This window comes from Euphorbia lathyris, chromosome 5 (assembly GCF_963576675.1).
Source record: "Euphorbia lathyris chromosome 5, ddEupLath1.1, whole genome shotgun sequence".
Lineage (NCBI taxonomy): Eukaryota > Viridiplantae > Streptophyta > Magnoliopsida > Malpighiales > Euphorbiaceae > Euphorbia > Euphorbia lathyris.
The window spans coordinates 88,668,217-88,684,402 of record NC_088914.1 but is presented as its reverse complement, the minus strand read 5'-3'; the positions used below and the strand labels follow the sequence as shown (position 1 = coordinate 88,684,402).

At 38.3% G+C, this 16,186-nt stretch overlaps 1 protein-coding gene across 1 annotated transcript; it reads left to right on the top strand.

The window, feature by feature from the left end:
• Positions 1-11,259: 11,259 nt before the first annotated feature.
• LOC136230592 (CASP-like protein 1C1) lies at positions 11,260-15,831 on the top strand. Its single transcript, XM_066019716.1, has 3 exons — positions 11,260-11,528; positions 12,684-12,786; positions 15,088-15,831. Exons 1-3 carry the CDS (start codon positions 11,356-11,358, stop codon positions 15,346-15,348), a joined length of 537 nt encoding a protein of 178 aa, XP_065875788.1. The 5' UTR covers positions 11,260-11,355; the 3' UTR covers positions 15,349-15,831.
• Positions 15,832-16,186: the final 355 nt, after the last annotated feature.

Genomic DNA, 16,186 nt, shown 5'->3' with positions numbered 1-16,186 from the left:
ATTCTTAGAGCAAAAGGTGGAGGTGTGAATACAAACACTATTAGTTAATGAAACCTTGACATATAATTAATTCTTCAAACAATTGACATTATTGGTCAATTACAAGGGCTATATACATATATATTCTTCTAAATTTTGATAATGTTTTGAAAGAAGACTTGGTCTATATATGCATAAATCAAGCAATGATAGGTCACCTAAAGATGCATTATTTAGTGAAGACTTGGATTTTGTTTTACCTTATAATACTCTTTCTTGAATTCAAATCATTGTCAATATATACAATTTGCATTTCTAACAATTAAAACAAAACATTTTATATATGTAACGTTACTATAAAAAAAATTATAAACCTCTTTTCGAATTGTAAAAGTCAACATTTCGGATGCGGATATAAAATAAAACAAGTAATATTCTGTTAATTGAATTTGTTGTTTAAAATTAATCAACTTCATAAGTGGGAGTTTAATGAAATGATTCCCTTTTAAGATGATCGCATTGAGGTTAGGAGTAGCCCAGAAGGATGATGAGAAATGAAGATAGAGAGTGATTGAACTATATTAACAATATGTACTGTACTTCGATACATGCAAATGCATTTGAAAATCGTAACACCAAGAGATGAAGTTTGAGTCAAAGCGAATAATATCTACATCACATTGGACCAGACTGTTACACCCTTTTTTTATAGAAAAAACCGACTATTATTAAGAAATGGAAACATTGTCAATACAAAAAGCATTATCTAAATAACTAGGAGCAACATCATTAAAGAAATTAGCATTAGAACGGGTTTGATGAGTCATTAAATGGACCTGATGACTAGTGGAGAATTTCCGGTAGGTTTCCGTCTCTGTGGGGGCGTCGTTGGGTTCGACGGGGGGAAGCTCCGATGCCAAAGTCAGTATAGAAGAACAAGAGAGCAAACTGAATTGACAAATGGTAAGTGAATGTGTACCTTGATAGCTTGAGATGCAAGCTATATATAGTAGTGAAGTTGTAACCATTAGTAACTAGAAAGTCTCCATTAATGCTCCATTAATGGCGGTTACTGGTTTCTTTTAAGTATGCCGGTTAGCTTATTGATAGCTTATTAAGGGTCTTTATTGCGGGATTAGCTCAGTTGTTTCAATAGCGGATTGAATGGTTATGGAGATTCGCCTCACAGGTTCGCCCGCGGATCTCTTGTGGTGAGGTGTTGGTGATCCGCCGTGATACTCCGGTATCAGGTGATCAACACGTGGCGTCATAGGTGAATATCCTTTTTGATCCTTGGGATAATATCACAATGTTATCAGAAGCCCCCCTAAAGTTCCTTTAAAGTCCTTTAGGGCTTTTGAGCTTCTTCGCGCGCCGTTGTGATTACCTGCATTAATGGTCACTCTGTTCGATGCCAATCGATGGGTGACACGTGTTGTGGGCGCGTCGCTCGAGGAAAGAGAAAACGCCTTCTTCCTTCCCCTCATTCTCTTTCTTCCTCATTTGTTCTTCTCTTCCATTTTCTTTACGCTTTCTTTGCCCAGAGCTTTTTCCCGGAGTTTCAGATTCCTCCAAGCTTTTACTTTCATGTAAGTTCATCTTCCTCATTCTATTTTTTCTGAATGTTTAGGAGTTCTTCTTCTTCCTCCGAATCGACCTTCGAACTTTTTAATTTGACCTCTTCCTCTGAAGTCGTAGTTAGCTGGACTACTTCTTCATCGGAAAATTCTTATTCCCCCGAAGATACAGTTAGCTCTAATTTAGCTGAGTCGCGTAACTCGGTGCAAAATAGTGGTCGAACTCGTTCAAGTAGAATTCAAAACCTTTCCGTCTCCATTACTGGTACTGCTCCGGTAATAGATTTTAGGCGATTTTCCGGGATGGTGGCTTCTTCTTCTGCCCCGTCTAGGAAAAAGGCGCCTCGTGCGGAGTCTACTCCATCTCGCATGAGCGCCGCGGATTTAACGGATCTGGCGAATCACTTTCCGTGGATAAATGACTATGAGACTCAGTTGGCGGCCCCTCATCAACGACCCGCCTGTCCGCCAAGCGGATATTTGTCCGTATATTGTAGTCATGTAGAAAGAGGGTTCCGGCTTCCTCTTCCAAAGATGATGGCGGACATCCTTGCTTACTTTGACATCACTGCCAGCCAATTACATCCAAATGGCTGGTTAGATCTGGCTTTAGATTGTTACTTAGCTTCAAACTTAGGGGTAGTGTGCACCCCTCGTGTCTTTTGATCGTTTCATAAACCGTCAAAGCGAAAGTCTGAGTCTTTCCTTACTTTTGCGAAGTTTGGAGTATATTCGTCGTTTAACTGCAAGATGTCCAACGTCCATCTTTGGGACGAAAAATTCTTCTATGTAAAGATAAAAGAGGCGAGTCCTTAGGCTTTCCATCGGTCTGGAATGCCAAACCTCTGCATATGGCGGGAGACATGCGCATATTGACAGATAGCGATGAGGTAGTGGCGGAACTCATGAAGAATGTCAAAGCGGATGCTTGGACATACGCTGACGCCTTGGACTTCATGATGAATGACATTCCTTTGATTCGCCGAGAAGGGGACAAGTTCATTTACTCAAAGTTTGCACAATTTGATCAAGGTAACTTTGTTTTTTCTTTGAACCTTGATTACTTTATTGTTCTTTTTGTCAGGGGTTTATCTAAGGCCAATCACGCTCTTGTAGAGATGCGCAAGAGAATGAAGGAGGATGAGGCTCGAAAGAAAGGGCAGGCAACGGATCCCCAAAAGGGTGCAGGGAAACGTCCTGCGGATATAATGGCCGACCCGCCTCTGAAGAAGAGGAAGCCTGCAGCTTCCGGCGGTCAAAAGTTTATGGCGGATGCTATGAAATCCGCAGTGCCCTTGGTGGAGAAGGAACAAGTAAACTGTTTTTACCTTTTCCTTTTGCCATATTTTGAATCTAAGTTCTGATCTTCTCATCTTTGTGCAGATGGCGAAGCCTGACCTGGGCGGTTACTGGTCCGCCAAACATGGTATCAAAGGGTCTTTGGAAAATGAGTCTGTCATCAATGACCTGGACGAGGCTCTTGGTCAGTTGGGTGAGGTACAGAAGAGCCAGAACTAGATCCCAGGATCAGCCCATGTCCAAATGGGAAAGACGGAGCTTCTAACGGTAAGTTCCCTGTCCTTTTGCTATTGTTTGGATGAATAAGTGATCTCCTTTGGGGAGAGTTTTATTATTGTTCTTTCGTTTGAATGGATTGTTTGCATTGACAGATGTATACTCGTTTGCGTGCCATAGAGGCGGAGCTCCTTCAAGGTGTGGCGGATAAGGCCACTATAGAAAAGTTGGAAAAAGAAGTTGCTGATGCTAACGCGAATGCCGGGTCCGCCATTGCCCTCAAGGATGCCGAGATCCAGAAGCTGGAGGAAAAGATCGAAGAAGATGCTAAGGAGCATGAGGATGCCTTAGCAGACGCTGAATTTATGGCAGGGGAGCAAGCTTTCTTTTACGGCGAATGGATCATGGCGTATGTCCAACTGGCGTATCCCGAGATTGATTTTAATGATCCGGAGTTCGCCGTTCCTGACCCGGATGTTGTCCTTAAATATCGCAAAATCCCGGACGTTAAGGATTACATCCGTGATCAAGTTCGGAAATGGATGAAGGGATCCGCCGAAGAAAGCAAACCTCTCGCTAACCTTAAATCCGTGGACCTCGATGAAATGCCCTCAAAGACAGGTGACCAGAGTGAAGAGCTAGTAACCAATAGCGCTATTCCTCCAGGAGGAATTATCTCTGTTGAGCAGGAAGCCCCACTGGAGGGCGTATCTGGTGTTGGAGAGAAGGAAGCCCCTTTAGAGGGCGCATGGGGGAAAACAAATGTTAAGGAGGATGCTCCTATTAATGTGTAGTTTTGTTTGTAAAACTTAAGTACAGTTGTTTAATCCTTGCTATTATTTATTTTACTTTTACGTTTGCGTAAGTAAATTTATAGGCTTTCAGGATAGGTTTTGAAGTAGGTGGCCAGCCATACTCCATTGTGCGAACCTTTGTGAAGGTTTGAAGCTGTTTTATTCCTTTAGAGGAAGTTAAGCTGCCTTAGGGATCGTCTTGCTACCTATCTTTGAGGTGAATCGATCCGCCTTCAGGACTTGTGAACCCTTCTTTGGGAAGGATGTAAGAGAGTGTAAAGATCTCGCGTCCGAGAAATGTTTTAACTCTATCCCTAATGGTGATCAATTAAGGATTGATCCGCCCGTGAGATTGATCTCCTATCTTTGAGGAGAAAAAGTAGCTATGTGATAGCACTATGTGATAGCAGTACTTTTTTGGTGTGGGGAGCGTGCGTTGGGTTCCCCCCTTCTTTTTTAGACTGGAATATTTATATTGCTGCAAGAAAATACTTAAAAAGACTATGGACAATTGAACAATTGCTTTTTATTGGTTGGAGATACGCTTTATTACAGCCAACGGGTCTTATATGTGAGCCTCATTAAAACCTTTAATAAGAAAAACCTCATGGGAAAAAAGCTTACTAAAGGGAAAAGAGTACTCAAGACCTTGTTTACATTCTATTTTCTAGTGAAATATTTGCGGAGATTTTGGAGATTCCATGTACGCGGCAGTGTATTTCCCTCCATGTCTTGAATTTTAAATGTGGCGAACCCAATCTTGTCCATAATTCGATACGGACCTGTCCAGGTGAGCCCTAGCTTTCCCTTCCCTTCTTTAGATTGGATTTTGTCTGCCTTGCGGAGCACGAGGTCTCCCACATGCAAGTCTATAAGCTTGGCATTTTTGTCGTGATAAGCTGCGATCCGCTGCTTGTATGCCGCCATGCGTACATATGCCCTTTCTCTCCTTTCTTCCACTTGATCAAGACTTTCTTTCAGTCTTTGACCGTTTTCATCTTCGCAATAGAATGCAACTCTGTCACTCGGGACCTGTATTTCGACTGGGATTACAGCTTCCACGCCATATGAGAGGGCGAACGGTGTTTCGCCTGTGGCCGTTCTAGGAGTAGTGTGATACGCCCATACGACGCTCATTAATTGATCTGCCCATTTCTTGTCATGCTCCCCTAATCTTTTCTTTATTCCTTTTACGATCGTCCGATTTGTGACTTCGGTCATACCGTTGGATTGAGGATAGTAAACGGAGGCGAATCTGTTCTAAATGCCCAATTGTTCACAGAAAGTTTTGAACTCTCCACAGTTGAATTGCGTTCCATTGTCAGTGATAATCGTGTGAGGAACTCCATATCTTCCCACGATATTATCTTTGACAAACTCCACCATTCGTTCAACATTGATGGAGGAGACAGCTTCAGCCTCTACCCATTTGGTGAAATGATCTACTCCCACTATCACGTACTTCCTTTGTTTACGAGTAGGAGGAAATGGTCCAACAATGTCAATTCCCCAGATAGCAAAGGGTCGTCCTTCGAGGATAGGCCTCTGGAGATGTTTGGTGGTATGTGATTCATTTGCATGAATCTGACAATTATGGCAAGATTCCACTAATTTTTGTGCATCAAGTTCCGCTGTGGGCCAATAAAATCCTGCTAACCTGGATTTCTTCAAGATGGAGGTAGATGCCTCATGGGCTCCACATGTTCCTTCGTGCAGCTCCCTGAGGACCTGTTGTCCCTCTTCTGGCAAAATACATTTTAACCAGGGGTGGCTAAAAGACTTTCTGTAGAGGCAACCATTTATCATAGAGAAATAGGCCGCCTTCCTGACTATCCGTCGAGCTTCTTCCTTGTCCATAGGTAGAGTTCCATTTATCAGATACTGGCGGATTGATGATCTCCAATCACTTTCTACCGTCGTGAGTATCGATACCTCCTCCAAGGCGAATGCCGGGGCTGCTTGACTTCAAATGGACACTGTGGATCCACCCAGTTCTCCTTGCTGGAAGCCATTTTAGCTAGGTGATCTGCCTCTGTGTTTGATCCTCGAGGTACATGGATCAGTTCCCACTTAGTTTCTTTGGCTTCAAGGTGGTCCAGCAATTTTTTGACCTCAGCAACGTATTTGGCCAGAACATCATCTTTTACCTCGAAATTTTTGATCACCTGGTTGACCATTAACTTTGAATCACTATAGATCAAAATCCGCCCGGGAGTGATTTCCTTTAGCAGGCGCAACCCCAATATTAAGGCCTCATATTCAGCTGCATTGTTGGTTGCAAGGAAATCTAATTTTGCTGCGTACCGTAGCTTTATATATTGGGGACCTTTTGATCACGATACTTATACCTGTGCCTTCTGCCGAGGAGGCTCCATCCGTGTGCATCGTCCATTCCTCGACTTTAGATTTGGGGAGATTCATTCCCTCTTCAGTGAATTCATTCACAAAGTTTGCCAAGACTTGACTCTTCAAGGCTGGTCTGCTCTCATATCGCACATCAAATTCTCCAAGGCGGATTGCCCACTCCATTAATCTCCCTGAAGTTTCTGGTTTTTGCAATACTTTCCTCATGCGTATACTTGTTCGAACTATTACAGTATGAGCCTGAAAGTAGGGCCTAAGGCGGATTGCTGTGGTGACAACGGCCAACGCCATTTTATCAAGTTTGGAATATCTGGTTTCAGCATCTTTTAATACTTTGCTCACGTAATAAATTGGATATTGCTGGCCATCCTCTTCCCTTATCATGACCATGCAAACAGCCTTATCTGTAATTGAAACATACATGTAGAGATTCTCACCTTTCAAGGGACGACTCATAAGGGGTGGTTCTGTGAGAAACCATTTGATTCCCTCGAAGGCCTTTTCGCAATCCTCGTTCCATTCAAACGCCTTTTGCTTCTTGATCACTTCATAAAAGGGTTGACATCTATGGGCTGTACAAGAGATAAACCTGCCCAAGGCCACGATCTGCCCGTTAAGACGTTGCACTTCCCTAATATTCTGTGGCGCTTTCATCTCCAGGACTGCCTTGATCTTGTCAGGGTTTGGGCTCACTCCCTTCTGGCTAATCATGAATCCCAAGAACTTTCCATACGTTGCACTAAAGGTACATTTTTCCGGGTTCAGTTTGATGTTGTAACGCCGGAGTACGCCCAGTACCTCCCTTATATCATCTGCATGTTTTTCCACAGTGGTACTCTTGATGATCATATCATCTACATAGACGGAGAAGTTATGACCTTTGCTTTCCCCAAATATTTTATTCATCATCCGTTGATATGTTGCACCCGCGTTCTTGAGTCCAAAGGGCATGACTTTGAAGCAATAGGTGGCTTGGTGAGTCACGAATGAAGTTTTGATTCTATCAGAAGGCTCCATTGGTATCTAGTGATAACTCGACTTCACATCAGTGATAGAGTACATAGCGTGTCCCGCGGTTCCATCTACTAGGATATCAATACATGGCAAGGGGTAATTGTCTTTGGGACAAGCTTTGTTGAGATCTGTAAAGTCAATACACATGCGATATGACCCGCCTGCTTTCTTGACTAGAACCACATTCGCCAGCCATTGTGTGTAAAGTACCTCTTCGATGGCATCCGCCCGTTTGAGCTTGGTGATCTCTTCTTCTATCACCTTCTGCCTCTCAGGGCCATGGTTTCTTCGTGTTTGGGCCACCGGTACCGCGTCTTTGTCGATGTTGAGTTTGTGAGTGATCACATCTGGACTAATCCCAGGGAGAATCTCATCTTTCCATGCAAAGACATCTTCTGACTCATGGAGAACCTTAGTGATAGCTTCCTTGATTTCTCCCTTTAGCCCTTTAGCCATCCGTACCTGCTTTTCATCCGCCATGAGGTACATCTCTGTTTCACCCATGGCCATTGTGACAAGCTCTTCTTCGTCCTCATTTTTAGACTGTGGGCGAATCATTAACAATGCTGAATACGTCACCTGAGCCACTTTTTGGCTTCCTCTGATCATTACACCTCCCTTGGCCGTGGGGATGTAAAGAGTTAAGTGGCGTATGGAGATAAGGGCTGCAGCTTCGGAGATAAAGGGTCGCCCAAGGATGATATTGTAGGCTAACTGGTCATCCAGGATAGAGAATTCCAGATCGCCTTTCCAAATTTGATCTTCATCCGCTAACTCACAATCTAATGTTACCTGGCCCTTTGTTTGGATGGTGTGTCCTGTTACTCCCAGAATGTCCACTATGGTGGTTTCCACTTGGATTGGATCGACCATGAGTTTGGCAAATGCTCCTCTTGTGATGACATTGCATGAACTCCCAGTGTCAATCATCACTCTTTTCATCTCCCAACCTTCCACCATCATAGTAATGACCAGGGTGTCCGCATGAGGAGAGATCTCCGGACCGACATCTGCAAAAAGGGCAATTAAGTGATGCCCTGTCTAAAGCAGTGGTTTTTGCCTTTTTCAACACAGGTTGATATCCAGGTCCGCCTGCTATGACATTGATGGTCCCTTTTGCCTTCTTCTTCTGATCATCTCTGGATCTATCACCATCTCCCTTCTTGCCATCATTTTGGACGAACCGGTCCAATTTTCCTCTCTCGACAAGCCTTTCTATCTCTCTGGCTAACTCCCAGCATGCGTCTGTGTCATGGCCATTTTTCCTGTGGTATTTGCAATAATTTTTGGGATTTTTCCCGGTGTTGGTGGTATTTGCAATAATTTTTGGGATTTTTCCCGGATGTATTCCTCCAATGGTCAAATCACGAAAGCTTTTTGAGTTGAAACAAAAGACGAATGAAACCCTCCGAGAATATGTAGACAATTTCAACAAATTGTGTATACGAATTGTCGATGTGGATGTCTCCATGGCAGTAGAAGCTCTCGTGAAAAACACCACGTGTAAAAGCTTGCAAGAAGATTTAATTCGAAAGAAGCCCCGAGATATGGCAGAATTAATCGAAAGATGCAAGGACTTTATGGAGGTAGATGACATTCGCCGAGAGTCACTGTCTCCGCCTAGGAAAGACAAAGGCGAATCTCGCCATCGAGATAGAGAGAAGTACAAGCACCAGGATTCGTCCACTAGAAATCGGCGAAGGGGCTCTAAGAACAAATCGGCATTTGTGTCGTCCTTTACACCACTCAATGCCTCTAAAAGCGAAGTGCTAATGTGGATTGAGAACAACCAGCATAAGCGGAGCATTTCATCGAGGTCCACGATCACCGCACCAATTGATGACTAGTGGAGAATTTCCGGTAGGTTTCCGTCTCTGTGGGGGCGTCGTTGGGTTCGACGGGGGGAAGCTCCGATGCCAAAGTCAGTATAGAAGAACAAGAGAGCAAACTGAATTGACAAATGGTAAGTGAATGTGTACCTTGATAGCTTAAGATGCAAGCTATATATAGTAGTGAAGTTGTAACCATTAGTAACTAGAAAGTCTCCATTAATGCTCCATTAATGGCGGTTACTGGTTTCCTTTAAGTATGCCAGTTAGCTTATTGATAGCTTATTAAGGGTCTTTATTGCGGGATTAGCTCAGCTGTTTCAATAGCGGATTGAATGGTTATGGAGATTCGTCTCACAGGTTCGCCCGCAGATCTCTTGTGGTGAGGTGTTGGTGATCTGCCTGCCGGATCTCTTTGCTCAATACGCCGTGATACTCCGGTATCAGGTGATCAACACGTGGCGTCATAGGTGAACATCCTTTTTGAGCATTGGGATAATATCACAATGTTATCAGGACCATACCGTTCACTAATCTAGGGACAAATGTCACAGAACAATCTGGGCGGATAAGTAAAAAATCTCAAATTTCTTCTATAACAATCCCAAACTCAGTAATATCATGGACCTTTATTGAAATGTGATTCATCACCCCCATTGGCATTAGTTTCGAACTGAACATTCTGAAAGTAAAGTGAAACTACCCAGAGTATCGTGTTACGGAGAGCCAACACCTCGTCTAGCGAAACATGAATACTACTTGTAGTGAAAGAGCTACAACATGCAATAAAATTATCGGTACGACCCCGAAGAATTGCTCGCATACCGAAACTATTCTCTGATTGAAATACAGTCGCATCAACGTTATACTTAATATAACGAGTAGTTGGCTTCTGCCAATTATAATTGATCGAAAACTCAATATATCAAACTAGAAGATCAACAACTTAATAAAAAAATCGAAAAATTAAACTATAAAAAAACTACACAAACATTTTATAGTTTTGATAATGTGCAAAGACAAATTCAACCAAGAAATTAAGCTGATAGTTAAGATTCAATAATAGTTTTTATTATAATATCCGCACACGAATGACTTTCCGAATGGAAGCATGCACAACAAAAGTTCATCCTACCATGTGTGTTGAAATTCTATGATTCGAACTTTCAACCACTTGGTCTACCAAACCTATGTTACCATGTCAATAAACCAATTGACCCAAAAGTTTAAACCGATAGTTAAAGCATAATAATAGCTTGTCTTATAATATCTGATACACTATCTAGTAAGCTGAAGCTTGTACAACACAAACTCATACTACCACGTGTCGAATATTCCACCAATAAATGAGATTATCAAGCTCGGATTCCATGTAAATAAATCAATTAAATCAAAAACTTAAAAAGACCCAATAATTACTTTTAGGGTTAAGGTGCAAAAATACCCCTAATATTTCGGGTCAGGAGTAATTTTACCCCTAACGTCTAAAATGGTGCAATTTTGCCCCTAACGTTGGAAGTCAAGAGCAATTTTACCCCTAATGTTAATAAATTGGGTTAATTTCAGACACTATTATAAAATACAGATATTTTTGTTGCTTATTCTGCACCAATTGCATAACAATTAGTTCTAAAAAAAAGATTTCATGTTTTTTTATAATTTAATGATAGAATTTGAGATTAATATTTATAAATTTAGTGAATTTTTTGAATTTATTTGGTCTAATTCGTACGAAAAAGACAATATATTTTTTTATTTATTTTTCACATCCCAACTTATGTTTATGATTTGTTACTGATAAAATGACACACGTATGAAGTGTAGATGACAAGATTCATGACCGAGAAGACAGTTTGATGAATTATTTCTTAAATTGACCCAATTTATTAACGTTAGGGGTAAAATTGTTCTTGGCTTCCAACATTAGAGGGTAAAATTACACCATTTTAGACGTTAGGGGTAAAATTATATTTTTGCACCTTAACCCTTTCTTTTATCATAATGATACACATATGAAATCTTAAACTAGTAGAAAAAGTTGTTATTTGACGGTTGTGATAGGCAGTTGAATAATTCAACAAATAACAACAAATATACAACCATTTTTCATCAACCCTTTGCATCTTCTCCCTCTCTCTCTCTCTCTATATATATATATATATATATATGCTCATAAATTAAATTCTGCATCACAACTTCAACTTCCACCATTTTTGAACTTCTCTAATTAATAATTTCATCTACCCTTTTTATTATCTAATTTGAATTAAAATTGGGATTAAGATGGAATTAATTTCAAAGTGCAAAGCCAAGAAAATAATTGGAATTTTGTTGAGAATGATTGCCTTTGGTTCAACGGTAGCAGCTGCAGTTGTAATGGCTACTAGCAATCAAACTGTTGCAGTGGCTCCTGGTATCTCTGTTCAAGTTAAGTTCAGTGATGCACCTGCACTCAAGTAAGTTCTACTCTAACACGTTATTTGGTTCTCGTATTTGGCTCAGAAGCCGAGCTATAAGAAAATATTTGCGGATTAATGGACCGAAATTTGTTTAACAAGTTATAGATTTAATTAAGAACTATTTCCATCTGCAGATTTCGTCGCTAATTTAAAATCTGTTGCAGTCGCTGAATAGATTGAAATTAGTGATAGATGTTTTACCTTTAACGGCGATAATTGCTGTCATTAATTATAGTTCAAGTAATTTCTTTCGGTTATTTTTTGGGAAAAAAAATTATTTGGTTCTCATATTTGGGGTAAATTACATACGTGGTGTATAACCTTTGTCTTATTTCATACTTTGGTGTACAATCTTTGTTTTATTTCAGACTTTGGTGTACAATCTTTGTCGTATTTGACATTTTGGTGTACAACCTTCAATTTTGCACACAAAATGATATAACATTTTGGTGACCTCTCACTAAAGTATACCGCCGGTAATTATGATTATTCAACGTGAAGTCAAGACGCCACATCAGCAAATTGACCTCGTTAAAAGTCAAAGTTGACCGGTCAACGCAAAATTAACTATCCACATCAACAATTTTGACTTTTATAAAGGTCAAATTGCTGATGTGACACATTGACTTTGACCAGTTATAATTACCGGCTATACACTTTAGTGAGAGGTTACTAAAATATTGTATATTTTTATGTGCAAAATTAAATGTTATACATCAAAGAGTGAAAAATGACAAAGATTGTACACTACGTAAGTAATTTACCCCTCGTATTTGGCCCAGAACTTGTACTTTTTTTTACAGTTGTCGGAGATAAAATAATTGAGAGGGTTAATAGATGAAAAATGATCAAAAGTTAACATAACAACTAATTTCCTCTGTGGATTCCGTTAGTAATTTCAAATTTGTTATAGATTTTGAATAGATTGAAATTACCGACGAAAACTATACATTAACAACTAAAATATTCGTCGGTAATGATTCTTTTTGTTCTTTGTTTATTATAATACGTAAAAGGTAATCTTAAAGTTTTTTTATAATGTCAATGCAGTTGATAAAAGGGCAAATAATGTGTTCTTCCTTATTTTTATTTATGTTTTTGCTGTTTTTTTTAGTAAAAATAAAATAATTAATATAGTTATGTTTAATGTAGGTATTTTGTGATTGCAAACTCAATTGTGAGTCTTTATGGCTTTCTGGTTCTTTTTGTACCTTTCGAGGGTTTGCTACGCCGGTCCGTTTTGGCCTCTGATATGGTAATTCCTCAACTCTCTTTTTCTACAGGCCGATCCCGACATTTTATGGGCCCTAAAAGAAGAGGTTTTTAATAAAAAAAAATTGTATTTAAAATTTTAAAATAGAAATTTGAGTCCATTTTAGGTTTAAAATATCATATTATTTTGTTCTCCTTTTAGGCATGAATGGGTAATATAATTACAATTATAATAAAAAAAATTACTATAAAATTTTCTTTTGGGCCCTGGGCGGCTGTATTCTTGGACTATGCGCCCAGAGCTGGCCTCATTACATCCATGGTCCCCGAATTTGAAAACCAAACATTATGGTCCCAAAACTTTACACTTTACTAACATAGTATTTCCTTTTAACATTGATCAATATGATCACTCCAATAACAGATAACCCTTCATTGTAGAACTGGTAGAAATGATATCCTGAGCAACCTTAATTTTTCGATTTTTTTTTTTTTTTTTTGCTTTTGAGGTCATTTGAGTATTTTTTGGTTAATAGAAACAAAATGGTTTTTTAGAGAGAAATATTCAAAAATTGTGATTTGGAAAATAAAAAATGGTGGTTTTATAGGAAATATGATTCTAAATAACTTTAATTCTTTTATATATATATATATATATATATATATATATTGTTTTCATTTTAAGATTACTATTACTCTTTTTGGTATGGTCAACGTTATAAATGGTCATTATGTTAGTAAAGTGTAAAGTTCAAGGGCTATAATATCCGATTTTGAAATTCATGAGCCATAAAAAAAAAAAAAATAAGAGTAATAAAGTTCAAGAACCATGAGTGTAATTTACCCTTTTTTCTTGATTTCTAATGCATAATTCTTGCCATTAATTCATGTATTTTACAAGTTATATTAGTGAATAAAAGAACAAATTAAGTATTACAATGTCTTCATGTTACTAATAAGAAGCAATTTTTCTAGTAACTAATAGATTCAAAGATATCGAACCGATCTTAATCGAACTTAACGCTTAATTATTTTAATTAAGTTTAATCCAATCCGTATTTTATACATATTAGGCTCGGGTTGAGCGGAATCAAGTTAAAAAAAACAGTTAATTTCTAAACTTATTCCCAACCTGCTATTTCAGCTAATATATTTATATTTAAAAAACATATTAAAAAATAAATTAAACTATAATTATGAATAATAAAATTACAGCAAACCAAAAATTTAATTAATTAATTGAACAACACGCAACACAATTTTTTTTGTATGCATTTTTCACGGATTATTAAAACTATATTATATAAGCATGTATCAACTTAGGAAAATCTCAGTAATGAATAAGACTACCTAACCACTTTTGCAATTTTAAACAATAATAAGATAATGATTTAACCATTTTGCAATTTTAAATTTATGGAGAATCTCGTTAGTTTTCCGAACTTGTTCAATCATTTAAGTCCGTTTTTGTTTACCGAAAAATATTGTGCATAAAAATATTTTTTTGATTTTCCGGTGTTTTTCAATGGAGAATTTTAAACTAGTCAGCAGACAAATATATGAAGAAATGGGTAACTTACATATGTGGTGTACAACCATAGTCTTTTTTTCACACTTTGGTGTACAATCTTCAATTGTGCATACAAAACTGTACAACCTTTTGGTGACCTCCCACTAAAGTGTATAGCCGGTAATTATGACCGGTCAACGCGAAATCAACGTGTCACTTCAGCAATTTAACCTCCATAAAAGTCAAACGTGATGATGTGGCACGTTGATTTTGCATTGACCGGTCGACTTTTGACTTTTAAGGAGGTCAATTTGCTAACGTGCCGCGTTGACCTCACGTTTGATCGGTCAAAATTACCGGCTGTACATTTTAGTGGGAGGTCACCAAAAAGTTATACACTTTTGTGTGCAAAATTGAAAGCTATACACCAAAGTTTGAAAGATGACAAAGGTTGTAAACCACGTATGTAATTTACCAATGAAAAAAGTGAGGAAAATGTTTTACCCTCTTGAAAATAGTAAAACATTTTCCTAGACCATTTAGAACCCTGCTATATTCCTTCTTAACCTTTTAAAAACAACAGCCACTCACAAATTTTTTATGTTTTCCAGAATTGTACGTAGCCAAACACCGAAAAATAATTTACTTTTCAACAAAAATATTTTCATTACCCAATATTTTTCCGCAAACAAACGAGACCTTATAAAAAGAAAGTGAAATCATTATAAACTTTCTGAAACATAATCCAAACTTTAGTAACCGTTCCATGTAATTACCCTTTAATTTTGCTAACGGAATAAAACACATTTGATAACAAATTTTCCACTTGTATAGGTATTCATAATGTTGCTTAGTTCAAGCATATCAGCAGCTTTGGCAGTTTCAGAAGTAGGGAAGAAAGGAAATCCACTTGCTGGATGGAGACCAATTTGTGGGATGGTCCCTAGATATTGCAACCAAGTTAGAGCAGCTTTGATTGTTGGCTTCATTGGTCTCTTTAGTTACACCATTACCCTCATTACTTCTTTTGCACTATCCTTAGTCCTCCTCCTCCTCCAAAAACCTAGTCTTAATTTCTTTCTCATTAATTACTAGTCATTTTTTTAGTTATTTTTTCGGTTTAATATATAATTACATATCTGAACTTATCATTTTTTATCGTTTAGTACTCTGAACTTATACGTATATCTACAACACGCTTAAACTTGTCAAATTTGGACATGCGGGACTCTTGGCGGACTTTAGGTGTCAGAGGTTCAACATTGACAAGTTTAGGTGTATCGTAGATCCAATTCTAAGTATGAGTTCAAAGTGCTAAACGGAAAAAAGTGACGGACAATTTGTAATTATATATTAAGTCTCTTTTGTATGAATTTATATGTAATTTTATGGTATGTTGTTAAGAAGATTTCAAGACCTTAGTAATAGGGAGAGATGTCCTTATATGGATAGATAAATTGTAATATTGTTTAGTTTCACGCGTATTATTATATTCTGTTTGATTCAACTGTATTTGTTTATTGGTTGTTATTTGTTGTTAGATTTCACACTCATAATTTCCCAACTCTTCACTAAATAGAGATTTATGATTTTTAGGGAGAGGTGTCCTTATATGTACAGATCTATTGTTGGAAAACACGGGCAGATAAACACGAATGTTGGACTTGCTTTTATAGAAAATGCTCAAAAGTGGACTCTTTTCAATTGGTAGATTTGGATTTCATAGAGTCGTCACTTGACTAATCGGGAGAATAGGCCAACCAGGGTTGACCGTTAAAACAGAAATTATGGATACAACTTATTAGTCTCGACATATTAATCTTTTAAAACGTTGTTCAGTCCTTTGTCCATTTTTTAGTTCTTTTATTAGCGATAATGCTCGCAGAGTTTAAAACAATACTGAAAAGTAATTACTTAAGCTATTACAGTCATC

Bases quoted from the DNA above. Each gene is read 5' to 3' on its own strand.
- LOC136230592 (XM_066019716.1), top strand. From the start codon at position 11,356: ATGGAATTAATTTCAAAGTGCAAAGCCAAGAAAATAATTGGAATTTTG. The intron at 11,529-12,683 runs GTAAGTTCTACT...TGTTTAATGTAG, and splicing joins AGTGATGCACCTGCACTCAA to GTATTTTGTGATTGCAAACT. The intron at 12,787-15,087 runs GTAATTCCTCAA...CCACTTGTATAG, and splicing joins CCGTTTTGGCCTCTGATATG to GTATTCATAATGTTGCTTAG.